The following is a 22,364-nucleotide window of genomic DNA, read 5'->3' on the forward strand; positions in this document are numbered from 1 at the left end:
TGAAAGGACAGTAGTCTGGTGAACACCAGACTAAAAACCAGTTAGGATAAATAATAGACTAGACTTATTTGTACCAGAAAAGAGAAAAATAACCTTAAACGAAGTAAGAAAAAGATTCTAAGACACCTCCTACATTGTCAAAGTAAAGAAAATGAGGCAGCATGAGGTGATGCCAAATAAGCTGGGCTGTATTAATTGCTATGGGGTCCAAATAATGCCCTATGTTATGACACGGGATGGGATGGTGACCATTGCCAAAGAAAACAAATCCCTCATCTCGAAATCCTGCTACATGTGAAGGTGTACGTTCAGTCATTAGCAAATTAAAATTTTCTAACTAGTATGGTGTGGGCACCAGCCAAACAGCCCTAGGACTGGAACTTTGGAAGAGCTGGGCATTAGCTCTTTAGTTGCGGGATTGCAGAGAGTTTTGGGTATGCTTAGGGGGAGGGGACTTGGTGGTGGGACTGGGGTCCTCAGGCAATGGCCATTTACCAATGAAAATGGAAGTACTTGAGTATTTCAGCAACTGCTACATTCATACACACGCAGTGCACATCTGCTGACCAGCAGCCTTGGTCTCTAGCACTTACAAAGGCCTTGAAGACCATGTCTTTTGGAAGAAAAGGTCTGCAGTCACTGTGGGGAACGGGCGGAGGAGCCGACACTGTGAAAAGATTGCTGAGCGGGGCCCAGGGCAATGAATCTGTAACGTGTGGTTTCTTGGACAGCCCTCATCAGCCAGGCGCAGGCACCCAGAGTGCAGATGGTCTGGTCCAAGCCAAGTCTGGGCATCAGCAAGGCAGATGTCCCAAAAGACTAAGGGAGCAAGGATGCTGAGGGTGTCAGCAACAGTGTGGCTGAAGGGATAAGGGAAGAGAGTAAAGCCTTGAAGGCAGTGGTAGGCAGAGAACAGAGTGGATGGTCCAGGGCTAGACGTGTCTATGGAGCACCCGCCATGTGGCTAGTCCAGAGGGAGATGTGCTCTGAATGTAAAATGCACACCAGACTTTGAAGACTTAGTACAAAATTAAGAGTGTAAAATATCTCATGAATAGGAGTATTGTTGTCTTCATTTTACACCCAGGAAACTGAAGCACAGAGAGGTTAAAGAACATGACCCAGGTCACGCAGCTGGGAAATGGTGAAAGTGAAATGTGAGCCCAGGCAGTGTGACTCCAGAACCCAAACACTCAGCCACTACTCTGCTTGGCCCCAACTCTGCTAAAGGCGACATCAAGATGCTGTATCTTTCTTCTCCCTGATAAGTCATTCCTATGATAGCACGAAGAAAAGAAAAGGAAAAGAAAATGTCTTATGTCGGGAAAGGGTACACGTTGATAGGGAAAGAGCTGGGGAATTGGCGACGGGAGACACTGACATGAAGTCTTAGGCTCCACGAAATGATGGAAGGAGAAGGTGGAGTGGAACAATTTTACAATAATGGTCAAAATGTCTGGGTAGATTAAAGAATTGAGTCCAAAAATAGCATCTCCTTTAAAAGATAAGATAAAGACAATTTATGTAACTATGGTCTTTGAAGGAAAAACAAATATTCCAAAACTTTGGCAAAACATCAACTTCGATCCACAGCTTGATTCCATACAGAATGCCTTCATGTCTGTATCTTAAAGGTCCTTTCTGTGACCAAATGTATTTATATGTGTATTTATATTACTAGAAATTCAATTTATGATGTATTTTAGGGTTTCATCAAAATCTTAATCTGGTGCTGTTTGACTCCTAATACAGGTAAAAAAAATCAAGTAAGTGGCCTCCTATGAGGCAGTTGCTCTAAATTGAGAACTATTTCTAAAAGATTTTGCCTTCATGAACAATACCTCCCCTTCCCCACCGCCGCTGATGATCCTTTTACAGTCACTGGTGGTAGCGATGGCGGTCACTCCGATCCTGTGGGCATTGTTAATGACATACATCAACCGGCCCGTCTCTGGGGCGAAGGCCCGGATTTTGCCGTCGTCCCACGCTGGCGTGAAAGGGACACAAAAGGCAGCAGGATCAGTACACTCATGCTCCCTCCGCAGACTGTTGCTCTCCTAAGTCATAAATGAGAGTTAGGCCTGGGGAGCAGGGGTGGTGATGGAGGAGAGAGGCCGGTCCCCTACACACTTCCAGGAATCAGCCTCCTCTCACTGATTCCCCAAACTGGTCACACCCAGCTGAGGGAAACCAGTGGCTTGCCTTAGTTGAGCCTGCCTCCAGGCGCACCCCACTCCAGGAGAGAGGAGTTGGGGTGGGAAGGAAGGGAGGGCCAGCTTCCACCTCTCCCATGAGCTGCAAAGCTTGTACATTCAGCTAGCTGGTTGATATTGCACCTGGGATGGATAATTTGACATCTCCAAATAAATGTTGGCTTCCCACTCCTCCTCCCACCTTTAAACCTGATGTTCCCCCATTCCCATCACCTTCCTCCTTTCAATAAAAGTGGCCACCATCCATCCAGTTGCTCAAACCAAGAACTTCAGAGTCATTCTTGACTCCTCTCTATTCCATCCACCCAACCCAACCCAACCCAACCTCCAATCCATCAGCAAATCCCATCAACTCTATAGTTAAAAAACATCCCAAGAGCTAGCCCTGATGGCCTAGTGGTTAAAGTTTAGCACACTCTGCTTCAGAGGCCGGGGTTCGGTTCCCGGGTGCAGAACCACACCACTTGTCTGTCAGTAGCCATGCTGTGGCAATGGGTCACAAAGAAGAACTAGAAGGACTTACAACTAGGATATACAACTATGTATTGGGGCTTTGGGGAGGAAAAGAAAATATCCTTAATCTGGCCACTTCTTAACTCCTCCACTGAGACCACCCTTGTCCAAGCCACCAGCATCCCTTCCCTGGATTATTATAACAGCTTTCTCCCTGGCCTTAGACTCTTGCTCCCCTATAATCAGTTATCCATGCAGGAATCAGAGTGAACCTCTTAAAACCATGTCACCTCCTTGATCAAGAACTTTCATAAGCTTTTCCCACTATACTTGTAAGGAAAATTCATCTCCTTTATCCTCCACAGTAACTAGTCTCTGCCCTCTAACTCTTCAACCTCCTCTACTACCACTCTCCCTGAACCCTGACCCCAACCTTACCCACAAAGCTCCATACACACCGGTCCTGTTTCTCTTTCTCAAATACACCAGAGATTTCCCAACTCAGAGCCTTTGCACTTGCTGTTCCTTCTGCCTGGAATGTTCTTCCCCCAGGTCTTCATGTGGCTGGCTCCTTCCCATCAGCTTTAGTGTCACCTCTTGACCTCAGCAATTTTAGATAGGATGCCCAAGGTAGATCCCATCTCAACAAAGATTTGAGGAAGTGAGGGGGTGAGAAATGAGTCTTGGGGCTATCTGGGGAAAGAAGATTCCAGGCACACTGAACAGCTAGAGCAAAGGCCTTATATGCAATGTGTTTGAGGAACGGCAAAGAAGTAAATATGGCTAGTGGGAGTGAGTGGGAACAGACAAAGACAGAGGTAAGAAGGTGGAGGTGGGGGAGGAGAAGGTCACATAGGGCCTTGTAGGCAACTGCAGGGACTTTGTCTTTTACTACCTAAGACCTTTGAGCTCTAGAAATGTCATGACCTGAATTATACTTTCAAAAGAGATTTCTGGCTTCTGTGTTGAGAGTAGACTGGGGGAGAAGGGTGGTGAGAAAGGGGAGAAGCAGGGAGAACTGGTAGGAAGTTATGAGGATAATCTAGGAGAGAGATGATAGTGGCTGAGACAAGGGAAGAGATGATGAGAAGCGATAGAATCTTGGATATACTCTAAGGTGAGAGCCTTTAGGGGCAAATGGTTGTGGGGTGTAAGCGAACAAGGGAGGTGATAACGACCTGAGGGTTTGTTAGCTCTAAGTGTAATGTAAACCAAGAGGTCCTGGGGGCCACTATGTGAGAAGACATGCCCAAGGAAGAGGCCAACACAGCGGAGATAGAGCCAAGAAAAGGGGATGAGATGGGTTCCTCGTATCACCATTTTAATAGCTCCGCCTAAAACTCCACTTGAATTTTCATTGATGTGAACCAGTGCGTTTACTTTTTGACCATTGGGGAAATTTGTATATGAATTGAACTTAAGATGATATGAAGAAATTATTATTTTATAGATTTTCAGAGATGTATACTGAAGTATTTAGAGGTAGAATATCATGGTGTCTATAATTTATGTTAAAATATTTTGACAAAAAATAATTGAGTTAATATGGTATGTATACACAATGGAATATTACTCAGCCATAAAAAAAGAATAAAATCATTCCATTCACAACAACATGGATGAACCTTGAGGGAATTATGTTAAGTGAAATAAGCCAGACAGAGAAGGACAATCTCTGTATGACTCCACTCATATGAGGAATTTAAACATGTGGACAAAGAGAACAGATTAGTGGCTACCAGGGGAAAGGTGGGGTGGGGGGTCAGCACAAAGGGTGAAGGGGTGCACCTACAACACGACTGACAAACAATAAAGTACAACTGAAATTTCACAAGATTGTAAACTATCATAAACTCAATTAAAAAAATCGAGTTAAAAATAAATTCCCGGGGGCTGGCCCCGTGGCCGAGTGGTTAAGTTCGCGTGCTCTGCTGCAGGCGGCCCAGTGTTTCGTTGGTTCGAATCCTGGGCGCGGACATGGCACTGCTCATCTAAACCACGCTGAGGCAGCGTCCCACATGCCACAACTAGAAGGACCCACAACGAAGAATATACAACTGTGTACTGGGGGGCTTTGGGGAGAAAAAGGAAAAAAAAAGAAAATCTTTAAAAAAATAAAAATAATAAAATAAATTCCCTTTGAGGCACAACTTCGTTTGTGAGGTTTTTATCTCTTGGACAACAAAACAGGTTCTAACGTAAGTGCCCTGTACTCATTAAAGTCTCACATCCATTTTGTAATTGAATTACTAAATTTCCCCGCTAGAGAGAATGCTACGGGCTATATGCAGCAATTTGGGAGAAAAGAAGTTGCTATTTGGTTCTTCCCAGCTCAGAAAGTCTTCCGGCTGGAAGAGAACTCCAAAGAGAGCCTAGACTAGGAGCAAGGAGGGGGTGGACAGTGGGCCGTTCCAGGTTAATCCAGATACAGCGACTAACGTAGAACAAGAATGACAAGAACCAAAGCCACAGACACAGCCCAAAGCCGAATCTTGGCGTGTGGACATTACCAGAAATGATGCTCTTGCCGTCTCTCATGAAATCGATGCCGTGGCAGGTCATGTTGGGTACAGTGATCCGCAGCAGCTCCCTGTTGGACAGCGTGTGCCACACCCTGATGTCTTTCTTGGCACAGGTGGCAAACAGCTCAGCAGTGCCACTGCAAAGAAACCATTGAGTGAATAAGAGATGCAGCCGTAAAAGATGCACAGTCTTTCTTAGATGCATGACACTAACATGTGTTTCACAAGGATATAGGTGCTTCTTAAGCACCAATTATCTCATGGCTTGATGGGCTTACAGACTTCTTGTGTAAAATGGCATTTGATGCCCTCAAATTATCTGTGGAAAGTCTTTTGTAGTCTCTTCCCTTGAGAAAGAATTGGGATAAAGTTGCTCAAAAAAAAAATGTCATTTAAGAGTCTTTCAATGTCCTGCTAGACTGGAGGATAGTAAGTAACATATCTTGAGATAAAATACATCATGGAATATTTATATTGAAAGAGGTTAAACAAACCTTCCTGTAAAGTAGACAATCTTATTAAAATTTCGAAGAAGACAATGACAAAGGTGCTAGAATTCATGTTTGCAGATAACTCAAAACACTTCTTTTCCTAGTTATGAGAAAATGTGACATTGTGGACAAGGAAGAGAATCCAAGTAACTGGTCTGTTAGGATTTTTTTGGAAAAAGACAACTTGTAAATATAATGAAAAATACTAATATGTCCAAAAAGTACAGATTATTCCAATTTGGATAAGAAAAAGGAGTAATACTGAGATACAATGAAATCCATCTGCTTTATAAGTGTGAATTTCTACTACAGTCTCTGTGGAGACTGAGCTAACTTTTAGATTTAAGTACTTCTAAAGAAATTTCTACCTATCGTCATGATCACTTTCATAAAAAGAGAGTCCCACTCTCTTATTTTCAGGTCTACTTCCATTGGAATTAATAGAAAAGTAAGTGAATCTTTTCCACAAATTTAGCTTTGGGGTTCAGAGATAAAATTATACTGCTGGACTAGTTACTCAGAAAGAGTAAGTGCTGGAACAGGACAGCAGATGAGATAGAGCTCCTGGCCAGACAGTCCTGATTAACAGAGGTCGAACCGAGCCAACATTAGATTGTTAATATTTATTTAAAATAAGAGATGTTTTATATTGGATACTGCCTTCAGTGAATGAGCTCTTCCCTTGGGGAAAGTGACGTTTTAAAGAGGTGTATGGACTCCTCATGAAAATAAAATATCACAGGATGAATGCACCTAGAGAACTTTCCAAACTCTCCCTACCCTTGATGGGCAGTCCACTTCCTCAGGAGTCAAGCCTAGTCCAAAAATGAGCCATTCGAGTAGCAGATCATCCTTAGTTTAGGATCTGAGAGGTTATGTTCCAGAAAAAAACAAACCGACTGGATCAAGACGGTGCGCTAGGCCCATGTGCTCCCTCCCACCCATCTACAAATCTCATGAAATGAAGGCGGACATAAAGGTAGAGACAGAGATGATCGAGACAGAGATAGGGGTAGAGGCTGATGTAAATGTAGATACAGATATATATAGATTTTTTCACTAACAAGTCAAGAAAGCAGGAAAGATTATCATCAAATTGGCCAGAAACATTGAGGATAAATAGAAATCAGCCACATAAGATTCATAGAGAAACAAAAATGCAGAAAAATACAGCTCAAAAGCACAAGCAGAGAGTACTTCTTGTAACGTTGGAGCAGTGAAGTGGCCACACAAACCTTCCCACAGACAACAATTATAAAAACTTGATAAAATGAACAATAACAGGAACAAAAAATCCTAAAGATACTGAAAATGTTTAAAAGTAGACAGAAGTCAAGAAAAGTTTACTCTTTTAAAAATGCAACTGGAAAGGGCTAAGAGTCGTTACTGTGTGGCTTTCTAAACTGAGGGTGCCCCAACTCCCATAGCTATGGTGGCTGAAGAAAAAGATGGCAGAAAAACCACAGCCTTACCCACTAAAAGTGCTGGAGATTGGAGTGAAGGACTGGAAACCAGCTGCACTATAAAGGGGTAATCCTGGCAGCAAGAGAACCACAGGAGTAAGACCTAAATTCTGATTATAAAAACTGCCCAAATTCCTGTCTCACAGCTAAATTCTACATGTGTGGGGGAAACCCCAAGAAAGACAAACCAGGCAGAGATCAGAGAGGATTCAACTTTTCTTTTTTTATTCTGTTGATTTTTTGTTGTTGTTAGGGTTCTATTTTTGAAGACAGAGCTATGTGGGGTCAATCTGAGAGTTTTTGGTCTTCTTAACTGAAAACATTCACCAACTGTGCTCAGCCTGGGTGGCAGAAAGCTGAACCTTACAGGCTTAAAGTGTCAGAAGCCAGGGCCTAAAGTTAGAAGAACACCTGGAAATTAATGGGAAATTCCTAGAAGCAAGGAAACTCTGGAGAGGACAAGCTGCATCTCTGCATAAATCCTTGAGTGACTGTCAAATTATGCAAGCCCACAGGAGAACCCAGAGCCAGTATAAAAAAGTAGTAGTAGGTGGGAGCCATGAGAACACCAGCTGCTGCATACTATGAGGGAGACCAAATTTTCAGTTCGAGTCCAGGCCAACAATCCTCAGAGAACACTACAGAATTCAGTTACTGCAATGTATTATCTATAATACCAAGTTTACAAGAAAAAATAATCAGACATGCAAAGAAATAGGAAAGTATGATTCAAGAATAAGGCAGTCAAAATAAACTGATTCCAAGTAGACTGAGGTATTGGATTAACAGACAAAGACTTCAAAGCAACTACTGAAAATATGTTCAAAGTATTAAAGGAAACTATGATATCAATAAACGGACAGATAGGTAATCTCAACAGGGATCTAGCAACTATATATGTATAATAGTATAATTATATACTATTATAATAAATATATACACCTATACGTATACATGTAAATTCTTCGCTGAAAGGGACAATAACTGAAATAAAAAATTTACTAGATGGGCTCCATAACAGATTAGAGATGGCAAAAGAACCTGTGAACTTGAAGGTGGGTTTAATGGAAATTACATGATGAAAAAAACAGAGAGAAAAAGAAGAAAAATGAACAGCCTAAAGATCTAGGGGACAATATCAAATTATTTAACAGATGTATAATTTGAATCTCAGGAGGATAGGGGAAAGAAAAGGTGAAAATTTTTGAAGGAATAATGGCTGAAAACTTTCCAACTTAGTGGAAGACATCAGCTTACAGATCCAAAAATCTCAACAAATCCTAAGCAGGATAAACACAAAGAAAGCCACCTCAAGACACATCAGCATCAAACTGATAAAAAACAAAAACAAAGAGAAAATCTTGAAAATAGACAGAGAAAAATGAAACATTACAAAGAGGGGAACAATAATAAGATACAGAATGACTTCTCATTAGAAACTGTGGAAGCCAGAAGGCATTGGAATGATGTATTCAAATGAATGAATGAATAGAAAACTATCAGCCAAGAATTCTATAACCAATGAAACAACTATTCTTCAAAGGCAAAGTGTTAAAAAAAAAAAAGATGGTTTCAGATAAATGAAAACTGAGAGAATTCTTCACCAGAGATCTATATTTTTTAAAAATGCTGAACAAATTTCTTTAGGTTGAAAGGAAATTTCACCAGATGGTAACTTAAATATTTAAAACAGAATCAAGAGCATCAGAAAAGCTCAAATATCTGGTTAAGCACAAAAGGCATATTCTTTCTATTCTTCTCTTAGATTCTTGAGAAGATTTATACTATTTAAAGCAAAATTTATAATATTGTATTGATGAGTTTATAATATAAATTCCTATATATGAAAATAATAGGACTAAGGATGGGTGCTGGGTTAAGGGGAATACTGTTGGCAAAGTTTCTATATTGTATTTTACTTTAAGTAATTCAATATTAACTCTAAGAGATTATGACACATTAAAGATGACATTATTGTCATCCTTAGCACACCACTAAAAAATTAGTGCAAAGATATATAGCTAGAAAGCCAATAGAACAATTAAAATGGAAGGCTAAAAACATTGGATCAACACAAAAGGAGGCAGGAAAGAAGTAAGAGAAGAACAAAGAACAGATGAGATAAAAGAAAACAAACAGTAAAATGGAAAATTTACCACCATATCAAAAATTATACTAAATGCAAATGGACTAAATATTACAAATAAAAAGCAGAGATTATTACACTGGATAGAAAAGCAAGAACTAATTATATGCTGTTCCAAGAGATGCACTTTAACTATAAAGATACAATATACTGAAAATAAAAGGATAAAAAAAGAAGTATGATGCAAAGAGTAAAAAAGCTGGATGTTAATCATACAAAAGAGATTTCAGATCAAAAAGAATTACTAGAGAAAAAGGGACACTTAATAGTGATAAAAATGTCAATGTATCAGGAAGACATTACAAATTATACATATGTATACATATATATATGGTTCAAAATATCTGAAGCAAAAACTGACAGAAATAAAGAGATAAATCTACATTCATTGCTTGAGACTTTAACACACTTCTCTCAGTAACTGATAAAACAACTAGACAGAAAAGCACTAAGGCTAAGAAGATCTGTATGACACTAACAACATTGAAAGCTTCCATAGAGAAAAAAAAAAAAGACCTCCAAAGTACATACTGAACTATTCCATTTACATAAAGCTCGAAAGCAGGTAAAATTAATCTATGGGGCTGGAAGTTAGGTGGTGATGATCTTTGAGGAGGAGGATGAAGGTAGTGATTGGGAGGAGCATTTGGAGTGATGGAAGTGTTCTAGTGCTTGACCAGGGCGGTAGTCATATAAGTGTAATGCTTCATGAGGTGGTTACCTATGATTTATGCACTGTCTGTCTCTATGTTACACTTCAACACAAAGCTTATTAAAGTCCTTTTTATTCTTAGTCAAACTATCATTCAATCTGACAGTAAAACAAAGATATATTCAGATAAGTAAGGACCAAATTTCCTATACCCAGACTGTCTCTGGAAAAACTACACATAAAATAAAAGAATGAAAGAGGGAGATGTGTGGAAAGAAGAGAGTGATAAAAGCAAAGAACAAAAGTTAGAGTTAAATCTAAGTAATTAATTGTAAAAAAACAATAATGTAATCTGGATCTAAGATTCCAAGTAATTTCAGCATGGGAGATGGTGAGAGAAAGGGAAAGAGGGAAATAAAATAAACTGAGACTCTTGCTTTTTTGGAAGATAGGATATAAATGCTGGTTAACTGTAGTCTTTGACAGAAAAATATGTTTTTAAATATGTATATTAAAAATTCAAGGGTAACAACTAAATGAATAAAAATAAAAATGAATAGTTTTCAAGTCATGTGCAGTGGAGAAGGGGAAGTCTGGACAAATAAAACATGATCACTACAATAAAAGACAAGAAACGGAGAAAAAAAATGGAACATTAAATAGAAAATATCTATAAGTTTATTAGATAGTAATAAGCATGAATGGATTAAATTCTAGTAAAAGACCAAGACTTACCTAAAACTAAACAATACTAATAGGCTGAAAATAAAGGGTTGGAAAAAGACAGTTTCTTTTGCTACAATGTGTGCTTCTGTAATATAAATTCACTCATATGCAATTGGTAAAGAGGCAAATGATAGAATATTGTAGAAGTCACATTGGTTCATACATATTTTTCCCGATATATTAATGTTTTGATTTACAAAGTAATAGCAGCTGAAAACAAAGTACATTAACACAGCTAAATTAGCAAGTAAAGGAAGAATGCAGCCCCGGACACAATGCTCATTCACTCCAAGTGCTTCCTCTGAGCTCAGTCATCTCCACAACTAAGCTTGGTGACAGGGAGGAAGCAAAGGGGAATGGGGAATGGCTGCTAGCAGGTTTCTTTTTGGGAAAATGAAATGTTCTAAAATTAGATTATGGTGATCATTGCACAACTCTGTAAATATGCCCAAAAACATTGAGTTGTATGTTCTAAATGGGTGAACTTTACAGTACATAAATATTTCAATAAAGCTGTTTAAAAAAAAAAAGTAAAAGCAGCAACACAAACCCAAATAGATTAATAACTACATAAGAATTAAAAAGATAGTTAAAAACTTACCCTTATAAAAGACACCAGGACCAAATAATTTTACAGATTGATTCTACCAAGCTCCTTAGAAAAAGAGGAAAAAGTGAGACAGAAAGGAAATGACCAATTTTCAAATGAAGATTCACCTAATGGGAGGCACTAGTCATTTTCACTCAGAAATATTTGGAAGAACTTAATCATAATGGCTCAGGGAATCAAACTACACTGCACGATCTTAAGGATTGAGTGTTCCAAGTGAGTCTGGCTACCTGCACAACAATGATTTGAGTTTTGTAAATTCAAGCTAAACACTGAGGAAGTTCAGAGCAAAAACCGTCTAACCAACTTCATGGAACGAATCTCACCAAAGACAAAGTGTGTTTCAAAATCAAATAATGGCAGACTATGACTGAAGCTCTTTGATATCAAAACTGCTGATGGTTGTTTCACTTGTTCTGTGAGGGCATGACCAAGTAATACAGCTACTGCATCCAAAGACCTCTTATGCCCATGACCATGAAGTCTGCCAAATCTGGAAGACCCAAGAAGTTCAAACAAATGACTTGGAAGAAATTTGAAAAAGGCACTACTGAGCTTTTTGCAGACAGCACTGGGAAAACATAGAAAAGTTTTGCCAGTCTGTTTACCCTTTCCATGATGGATTCATTAGAAAAGTCAACATTCTAAAGAAGCCCAATGTAAATCTGAATTATGAAAACTAATACAGCAGCATGGTGAAAGCAATAGAAAGTCTATTAAAATAGTTCACTACAATAGAAAAAGTTAAGGAGGAAAAAAATCATAATTATATTAGTAGATGTTAAAAATACATTAATAAAATTAAATTTCCTTGCACGCTGGATCACATCTCCATGTTCTTATTTTTAGGGGAGAAAATATTTTCCTGTTCTACTTACAATGGAAAGACAATGTCCTGGACAGCTTCACAGTGACAAGTTGCAATGAGAGTCTCTTTGAAATCCGTGAAGGTGACACGATAAATGTGCGATTCTTCTGTTCCTACAAAAAACTGGTGCCCTTCCCCTCGAAGTGCGATAGAAGTGATGCCACCCTGCAACTGGATTTTCCTTTAAAAAGCAGCAAAAGGTGAAACAAATTCACTCAATCAATGAGTATGTACTTATTAACCATCTGAAGCATTATAGGGGATACAAATTAGGTATATGACCTGGGACACACCTTCAAGGAAGTGATACAATTCGAAAGGCAGAAGTTACTCACCATATTGGGTACCCACAGTCAGTGAAAGGAGAGGCAAGCTTAGGTTACTATATCAGAGAAGCTCCATCAGTGAGAGATAGTCTGAAATGGGTTGTACGGCATGGGTAGGATTTGGATAGAGAATATTCCAGGCAAGGTTGTGGGCACAAATAATCATAGCAATTAAATACTTTATCATTCTATTTCTGGGAAATAATCCTAAAGTCAGGGGAATAAAACCTTTATGTCAAGGATGTTATTATGCTATTTAAAGAGCGAAAAGTTGGAAGCAACCTAAATATCCAATTGTAATGGAATGGTTAACCGATCCATGGGACAGCAACTTCAAAGAATGTTCTTCAAAGAATATTTAATGGCCTAGCCATTAAAACCACATTCTAATTATGGAGTACATATATTTTTTACCACAATAATTTTAAAAAGATTACGTAGCAATATTGAAAATATTTACGATGTTCACATTAAGCAAAAATCAGAATGCAAAATTATATATAAAATTGTATTTATAAAATAAGTACAATTATTTTAAAATTTATATGAATAATGCAGACAAGAAGAAACAGCGAAATGTTAATAGTGGCTATCTTCAATAGAACTTCGATGGATTATTTTATCTTCTTCCACGTTTCAGATCCCCCTCGCTCCCCAAATGTTTGAGTATGCACTTTTTAAAAAAAGAGTATAGAAATGAATGAGGCCCTAGAAACCCAACCTTGCTCTGCAACTAATTTAGTTCTGACAATAAGAACTCAATGGGGGATGTTGTGCAAGGAACCAACACGGGAAATGCACATTTTACAAAGATTCATTTGTTGGTGGGACACAGAAGAGTAAATGAAACAAGGATAGACCACAAGCCATATCCCAGCTCCTTCACTAACAAGAGCTCTATGACTCTGGTCAAGTTGCCAGAAATCTCTGGGCTTGAGTTTATTCAACCACAGAATAATTCCTCCTGTGCAGGGTTGCGGTGAAGATTAAAGGTAATGGGGGTAAGATACAGGAGCCCTTAGTAGGGACAAGCCAGGAAATACTGGCTATTGTCACCCGGGCTCCCTGGAAGACAAGGTGAAGCCCAGGGCCCAGGGGCACGGCCAGGGATCTCTGCAGCCCCATGGTCTGTTTTATCACACTCCCTCCCTTTCCAGTCTCATGACTTCTCACATGAGCTGCTTTCTCGATCTCCTAAAACCCAAGGGGCCAGAAATCACGGCATCCGATTTGAGCCTATGCTGTCACACAGGGTTATTTTGGAGACATTTATAGCACAAACCTTGTGATAACTGCTTTGAGTCTAATTATCTTCATTACAATGGGACCACTTGTGTAGTAAAAATAAGGAGTGAAAATATCAGGGGGGTTGATTTACGATACTCACCTCACACATCCAGAGTCTACTCAACATTGTTCGTAAGTTGCCTCTCTCTCATTCCCCTTCATACAAACACAAAACTGGTCCAAATGCATTCTCAATGAGACCCATCCTGAGCACTGAATTTAAAACAGCAAGCTGTCCCCTGCCCCACTTCAAAACCTAGTCCCCCTGACTCTACATTCTCCTCCATTGTCTCCACCGTCCACATCACCCTCTAATACTGTGTACTTTACTTGTTTGCTGTTTGTTGCCATTTCCCTCCTGCTGGAATGTAAGCTCCCTGAGGGCAGGATTTTTTTTCTTTGTCCTTTTTTTTCCGGTTTGCTTTATTCATTGATAGATCCCAAGCGTCTAGAATCATGCCTGGTACCTACTGAGTGCTCACTCAACAGAGATTTGTTTCAGTGAAGACAGCTAATGCTCATTTCTACAATGCAGGTGCAACCACCCCGACTCCCTTAGAGCTGGCAGAGGCCATGGGAGCATGTCTAGGAGCGTGTAGCTTCTGTTGAAGCCAAGTTCAAGTTCTGCCCCTCTGTGAGGTGACCTCTCCATGCCAAAAAGATCACTCCCTTCTCTGATCTTCTCTACAACATCCACGATATATTTTACTCAAGCTGGACCATGAGATTTGTGTTTATATATTATCTTCTATTACAGTGACTTTTCATTGTAACTTATCCCCAAACCAGACCGGAAGTTAAAATAAACCATATCTGATTTTTCCTTATTTTTTAAATAGCATCTAGCACATTTGTTTGGATGGAGGAGGTGCTCAATAAATACTTGTTAATGAAAATGTGTAAGGTTTTATTTCACTTTATTTTAATTAGATAAGTTATGAAAAGTACATAGCATAGTATCTGGCCCATAAAAATAGCTAGTGAATGTCAGCTATTTGTATTAAAACTTGTATTCAGATGCATTAACTACTAGCATGGTGCCCGGCACATAATAGGTACCCATTGCATAATAAAGTTCATTAAAAAAAACAATTTTGAAAGTTTGAAATTTGAGGTTATTGGTTGGATAAGTTTATAACAGCATATTTCCTCTGTCATGGCTCAGTGTAAATAAGAAATTACATATTTATTAGAAGGGCAGTAACCCGTGAGTAATAGTGGATCACTTTGGCTTAATTCAACATAAGCCATTGTGTTTTCATTGGCAAAGAAACCACCACCTATTGTCATTCCAACTACTCATTTTAACAGCAAGATGAGATTCTTTAACCAAATATCCCTTTGCCAATATCACTTAGTTACTGACTTCAAGCAAACCTCCCTCTGGTGGGTCTCTCCCCATCCCAGCCATGTGGGGCCTGGAACTTACTTGATGGGTTTGTAGCTGGGGCTTTTACAGAAGACCAGCAACCCGGCTCCAGAGCCCACCAACAAACCCCCCATCTTCAGGCATTTGATAGCCGACACTCCCTGGGGGGAGAAACAGCCGTGAGAAGAAGCCTAACTGTTTTCATCATTAAGAGTGAGTGTGTGACCTGACACAATGAGCGTGGCCAAGGCCAGGTCAATGCGGCCACATGTTGCTTGGACGAGCTCATGAAAGCATTGCCAGTGATGGCCCCCCGGGCTGGCAAAAAGGGCTCAGGGCCGACAACAAGCTTGTGTGCCAGGAAGTAGCCCTCCAGGTCCTGCAAGGAGCAAACACAATTCACCAAACTTCCTCCCTTTAAAACCATCTGTGCGTTTTTAACCTATTACAAATTAACCCCTTTATATCCACTCAAATGCAGTTAGAGCATAAGCACAGCCTCGGCAACACTAGTTCTTCAGTGGCCATTGTTTTCACCAGAACTTAATTTGTGTAATGCAGAGACTATAGTCAACATCCAAAGAAAGCACAAAAGACTCCTTCTTGCTCACTTTTCTGAATTAAAGCATGCAGTATATAGTGTTAACAATTGAAGGAAACATTTAAATTCAAAGCCATCTTCACAGCTTGGGGATGTATCATGGCCATGTTATAGCACCTACTGTGAAGTTCTAATCTTAAAATGTGCATGACCAATATTTTATTTTAAAACATGCAATAATAATATAGCTAATGACTTTATAGATTTGTGCCTTAAGAAAGTCTGAATATTATTAAATAAATATAATGTCCGGTCAAGTTACGTTCAAGTGAATTTTGCCTGTTTTGGCTCAAAAGGTATTTCATGATGTTTGAGAAGAGAAACCGAGGCTCAAGAACATGAAGGCATGGACCAGAATCACACACTCTCCTCTCCTGCCCGCCCCCGGCTCCAGAAGCGTTGCAGCAGGACAATGGGATGAACGCCTGGCTCACGAGGAGACAACCCCGGTGAGTGAATATTCTCAGCATTTTTTCCGGGACTCGGGGAAGCAAGGGGTAGAGTTCAACAGAGCCTCAAAGTTACGTGTATCCAATTTCTAGATAAACTTTTTTGAAACTATAGAGGATATTGCTCAAGTGTGCAGGTTCTGGAGCCAGCCTGCCTGGGTTCAAATCTCAGCTCTACTACTCACTACCCAGGAGATCTTAAATGCTATGTGCCTCAGTTTCCTCATCTGTAGAGCAGGGATGAAAACGGCACCTATCTCATCAGATTGGTGGTGACAGTCAAAGAAAGGCAGGTGCTTTGCTCCATGTCTGACACGTCAACATTTGCTGAGCACGTACTACTTTTAATATTATTGTGACGATGATCATCATGTTCTTCTTGATTTTAGTGCTGATGCCTAATAGGTCCATTCGAAACCACTCCAAGTCTTTACCTTTCTAACCATAGAGCAAATATTTAAGTAGAGTTTCAAAATGGGTAACTGCCCACGATCACTTGATATTCGAACCAAACGTCTTCAATAATACCTCCTATCTGTTTGTCGTAATGAAAATTATTATCTTGGGGCTGGCTCCGTGACCAAGTGGTTAAGTTCATGCGCTCTGCTTCGGTGGCCTAGGGTTTCGCTGGTTCGGATCCTGGGTGTGGACCCAGCACTGCTCATCAAGCCATGCTGAGGCAGCCTCCCACATTAGCAGAACTAGAAGGACCCACAACTAGAATATATACAACTATGTACTGGGGGGCTTTGGGGAGAAGAAAGAAAAATCCACTAACTAAAAAAGAAAGAATTATTTTCTTTCCACTTGTATAAAAGTCACCTTGGAGCCATTGCTTTGTGGAATTTACCATCAGACCTAATTGGTTAGGAATTAAAGCATCCATAGTGCCACTCTGGATGGCACGTACGTAGAACACTAAGACAGCCAGCATCTTTTCTGGAGAGGCACTTAGACCCCAGGTGCTGGGGAGGCAAAAGTATCAAGATGAGTAGTTTTCATGAGTAGTGTTTTGTTTTTTTTTTTTAAATTAACGTTATGATAGATTACAACCTTGTGAGATTTCAGTTGTACATTTTTGTTAGTCATGTTGTGGGTACACCACTTCCCCCTTTGTGCCCTCCCCCCACCCCCCCTTTTCCCTGGTAACCACCGATCTGATCTCCTTATCAATATACTAACTTCCACCTATGAGTGGAATCATATAGAGTTCGTCTTTCTCTGACTGGCTTATTTCGCTTAACATAATACCCTCGAGGTCCATCCACGTTGTTGTGAATGGGCCAATTTTGTCTTTTTTATGGCTGAGTAGTATTCCATTGTGTATATATACCATATCTTCTTTATCCAATCATCAGTTGCTGGGCATGTAGGCTGGTTCCACGTCTTGGCTATTGTAAATAATGCTGCGATGAACATAGGGGTGCAACGGACTCTTGAGATATCTGATATCAGGTTCTTAGGATAGATACCCAGTAATGGGATGGCTGGGTCATAGGGTATTTCTATTTTTAACTTTTTGAGAAATCTCCGTACTGTTTTCCATAGTGGCTGTACCAGTTTGTATTCCCACCAACAGTGTATGAGGGTTCCTTTTTCTCCACAACCTCTCCAACATTTGTCGCTCTTGGTTTTGGATGTTTTTGCCAATCTAACGGGTGTAAGGTGATATCTTAGTGTAGTTTTGATTTGCATTTCCCTGATGATTAGCGATGATGAACATCTTTTCATGTGTCTATTGGCCATATTTCGTGAGTAGTGTTTTACGCAGTCCTTCGGTGGCGTCTCAGGAGTTGGGACTGGCAGAGCTCTAATCCCTGTCCTTCCTTAATCTGCTCTGCTTTGCTTTTGTCTGTTTAACATATTGGAATCTCTCTCCTAAAAATAACTCAAACAGCATTGGTGTAGGCTATACCTGGATCTCCTGTGGGATTATTTCTAAGCTCATCTCTACCTATATTATAGCTTTCTCTGATTCTTAGGCACCACCTTAAAAGCTTGAATATTAAATGATGGTATGATTAAGAAAACTCTGACATCTTCCCAGGAACATGGTGCAATATTCCAAAGCCTCTTGGGAATATCTGCTAAGTGGAAAAGTATCTAAGCTTAGTTGGAACTATCTGTTTTATTATCAGACACGAGATAGGCAGATGCAGAACCCAGGACAAGCTTTCAAATTCAAAGCGTCTAGTACTGGAAACAGCAGCACTTACTCTGTAAAATTATCCTGAGATCAAAGGCTTTTTATTTTTGTTTCAATATCAAAGTCTCTCACTGGACTTTTAACCAGAATTGTTAGGAATTCTGCAAATATAAGCAATCAATAATTTCTAGGTCTTGCTCATGACTTAGAATGTTGGCTGAGGCTAAAATCTAAGATCTCGTTATTAGATTAGTAAAAAATCATATATACATATTCTTGTAGATCAAAGAGCACATGTCTCTTACATATGGCAACAGGGCTGCCCAAATGCTGGAACCAATGTGGTTACAAATCACAAGGCCACAGGTCCTGTGCTTTGAAGATGTGAAAAAAGGTATGGCTCTGATTCCCTAATTGAGGATACGTAGGAATATCTTTGCCCTGAATATAAACCAGAAATGAGGGCTTAGAGAACGAGTCAACACACCTTGCAAATATAGGTGTGGCCTTGGGTGCATCACAGGCTTTTTCTTTTTTCCACAGACTCTTTCTTCTTTTATTTAAAAAAAATTTTTATTGAGGTTATGATAGTTTACAACCTGATGAGATTTCACTTGTACATTCTGGTTTGTCAGTCATATTATAGGTACACCACTTCACTCTTTGTGCCCGCTCCCCACCCTCCTTTCCCATGGTAACCACTAATCTGTCTTCTTTATCCATGTGTTTGTTTATCTTCCACATACGAGTGGAGTCATACAGAGTTTGTCTTTCTCTATCTGGCTTATTTTGCTTAACATAATACCCTCAAGGTCATCCATGGTATTGTGAATGGGATGATCTTATCCTTTTTTATGCATGAGTAGTATTCTATTGTATATATATATACACCACATCTTCTTTATCCAATCATCAGTCGATGGGCACTTAGGTTGCTTCCATGTCTTGGCTATTGTGAATAATGCTGCGATGAACATAGGGGTGCATGGGTCTCTTTGAATTGCTGATTTCAAGTTCTTTGGATAGATAACCAGTAATGGGATGGCTGCGTCATATGTATTTCTATTTTTAATTTTTTGAGAAATCTCCATACTGTTTTCCATAGTGGCTGCACCAGATTGCATTCCCACCAGCAGTGTATGAGGGTTCCCTTTTCTCCACAACCTCGCCAACATTTGTTATTTTTTGTTTTGGTTATTTTAGCCATTCTAACAGGTGTTAGGTGATATCTTAGTGTAGTTTTGATTTGCGTTTCCCTGATGATCAGTGATGATGAGCATCTTTTCATGTGCCTATTGGCCATCTGTATATCTTCTTTGGAGAAATGTCTGTTCATATCCCCTGCCCATTTGTTGATCAGGTTGTTTGATTTTTTGTTGTTGAGTTGTATGAGTTCTTTATCTATTATGGAGATTATCCCTTTGTTGGATATATGATTTGCAAGTATTTTTTCCCCGTTGGTGGGTTGTGTTTTTGTCTCAATCCTGTTTTCCTTTGCCTTGTAGAAGCTCTTTAGTCTGATGAAGTCCCATTTGTTTATTCTTTCTATTGTTTCCCTTGTCTGAGAAAACATGGTCTCTGAAAAGATCCTTTTAAGACTGATGTCAAAGAGTGTACTGCCTATATTTTATTCTAGAAGTCTTATGGTTTCAGGTCTTACCTTCAAGTCTTTGATCCATTTTGAGCTTATTTTTGTGAATGGTGTAAAAGAATGGTCTATTTTCATTCTTTTACATGTGGTTGTCTAGTTTTCCCAACACCATTTGTTGAAGAGACTTTCTTTTCTCCATTGTGTGTTCTCAGCTCCTTTGTTGAAGATTAGCTGTCCACAGATATGTGGTTTTATTTCTGAGCTTTCACTTCTGTTCCATTGATGTGTGTGCGTGTTTTTGTACCGGTACCATGCTATTTTGATCACTATAGCTTTGTAGTACATTTTGAAGTCAGGGATTGTGATGCCTCCAGCTTTGTTCTTGTTTATCAGGATTGCTTTAGCAATTCGGGGTCTTTTGTTGCCCCGTATGAATTTTAGGATTCTTTGTTCTATTTCTGTGAAGAATGTCATTGGGATTCTGATTGGGATTGCATTGAATCTGTAGATTGCTTTAGGTAGTATGGACATTTTAACTATGTTTATTCTTCCAATCCATGTGCATGGAATGTCTTTCCATTTCTTTACGTCATCATAAATTTCTTTCAGGAAAGTCTTGTAGTTTTCACTGTGTAGGTTTTTCACTTCCTTGGTTAAATTTATTCCAAGATATTTTATTCTTTTTGTTGCGATTGTGAATGGGATTGTGTTCTTGAGTTCTCTTCCTGTTAGTTCATTATTAGAGTATAGAAATGCAACTGATTTATGAAAGTTGATTTTGTACCCTGCAACTTTGCTATCATTGTTGATTACTTCTAGTAGCTTTCCGATGGATTTTTTTAGGATTTTCTGTATATAAGATCATATCGTCCACAGACTCTTTCTTAGTGTAAATCTGTGCTGCCAGTGGAGGGAAGATATCACGAGAAAACTGCAGGGCAGAGCAGAGTTTGACGGTCTCTACTCACCAGACTGAATTTGTCCTTCGCAGGCCCAGTGTCTGCCAGCAGTTTAGTCCGAGGGTTCATTTTTAGGATATCACCAGTTGTGGTGCCAAGGTAGAAAAAGCTGTCATCATCGGCCATCTGGGGATCAGAGAGAAAAAGACACTTGAAGACCTGGTTTTCCTCAGTGATGCCCATGAGCCCCTGATCAGGGATAGGATGGGCTTCCTCTGAAACCCCGTGAAGATCTGCAAAGGTGCTCATGGCTACTTCTGTTTCCTCAGACTCAAAGATGTATAAGAACAGCTCTGAGGGAAGGAGAATCTGGGTCAAACTCAGAACTGGAGGAAATATTAGAGTCCAATCAGCCCGTGCATTCACTTGAAGTCTACTCGTGTCTGATGTTAGTATGCATACCCCGCCAGTTCCAACTCCTGAGACACCTCCAAAGGGCTCCTAGGATAACGGTGTGCTCCTCCAAAGAGAACACGCATGTGCTTTATCTCACATTTTCCAAAGGCTATATTCATAAAGTGACTACGCATTAAACAAGAGGAACAATTCAGTGGAGAATGGAGTTATATGTATGACTCCACGTTAAAAATATATGAAGGATTCTTCTTTATGGAAGAGACTGCATTTCAACAATGAGTTTCATTGTTAGAAACTTTATTTCTAGTGGCAGAAATAACATAAGCAACAGAGGGATGTGCTGTGGGCTCTGAGCGCCTCCTGGCTACACTGCTTCCCCTGAGGTGCAGCAGGTTTCTCCATCTGATAGCAGCCCAGGGCCCAGCAAGACAAGACCCAGAACTGTGTCGAGGCAGCTCCTCTCTGACTTCTGAAAGGAGCTCCACAAGTGAGACCTTTGCCTCCTCAACATCCCGTATGTCCAGACCTCCTCTCCCCTCCCCTCCCCCAGCCCCAGTTACATGTACACACACACATCTTGGTCAGTACTGTTAACAAGAGCTTGTAATAATAGTTACTTATTTAAATAACACAAAGTAATACTTACTGTCACACTCATGACTATTCTTTTCATCTGTCCTGTTAAGCACTCCGTTGGCCAGATTTTTCTATTTGGGAGATCCAGTTCCCATACTCGAATTGTCCCACTATAGAAAAGAAACTCAAATCAAAGGGGTACTCATTTAATAAGTACTTCGTCTCTTCTCTGTGTCCTTATTCTCTTGAAGGAGAAGTGGAAGGGAAGAGAACCAGACATATCTGAGGGTCGTTCCAGCCTAGCGCTCTGCCTGAGATCTTCCTTTCAATCCTCATGACCACCCTGGGAGGCAGGTTTTATGATCCCCCGTTCCCCAAGTTGGAAAGCGCAGAGCCTATACGCAGCAGAGTAAGGATTCACACCCTGTTCTCTCTCACTTTGAAGTGCACACTCTACCCACTATAATGAAAACAGACAAACAAATAAACAAGTAAACACATGAAGAGCAAATCAGAGATCATTAAGTACGTTTCTTTCGAGGTAGTGAGCTGTGAAGCC

General features: G+C 39.9%; 1 protein-coding gene across 1 annotated transcript in view; it reads right to left on the minus strand.

The window, feature by feature from the left end:
• CFAP52 (cilia and flagella associated protein 52) overlaps positions 1–22,364 on the minus strand; it is a 40,831-nt gene that overhangs the window by 7,418 nt on the left and 11,049 nt on the right. Inside the window, exons 5-10 of the mRNA XM_014864137.3 lie at positions 21,876–21,975; positions 20,882–20,998; positions 15,187–15,287; positions 12,155–12,325; positions 5,177–5,325; positions 1,842–1,987 (exon numbers count right to left, since the gene is read on the minus strand). Of these exons, the coding sequence (XP_014719623.1) occupies positions 1,842–1,987; positions 5,177–5,325; positions 12,155–12,325; positions 15,187–15,287; positions 20,882–20,998; positions 21,876–21,975 (784 nt within the window). The remainder of the gene's footprint in view (positions 1–1,841; positions 1,988–5,176; positions 5,326–12,154; positions 12,326–15,186; positions 15,288–20,881; positions 20,999–21,875; positions 21,976–22,364) is intronic.

Source organism: Equus asinus, chromosome 13, assembly GCF_041296235.1.
Source record: "Equus asinus isolate D_3611 breed Donkey chromosome 13, EquAss-T2T_v2, whole genome shotgun sequence".
NCBI classification, from domain to species: domain Eukaryota; kingdom Metazoa; phylum Chordata; class Mammalia; order Perissodactyla; family Equidae; genus Equus; species Equus asinus.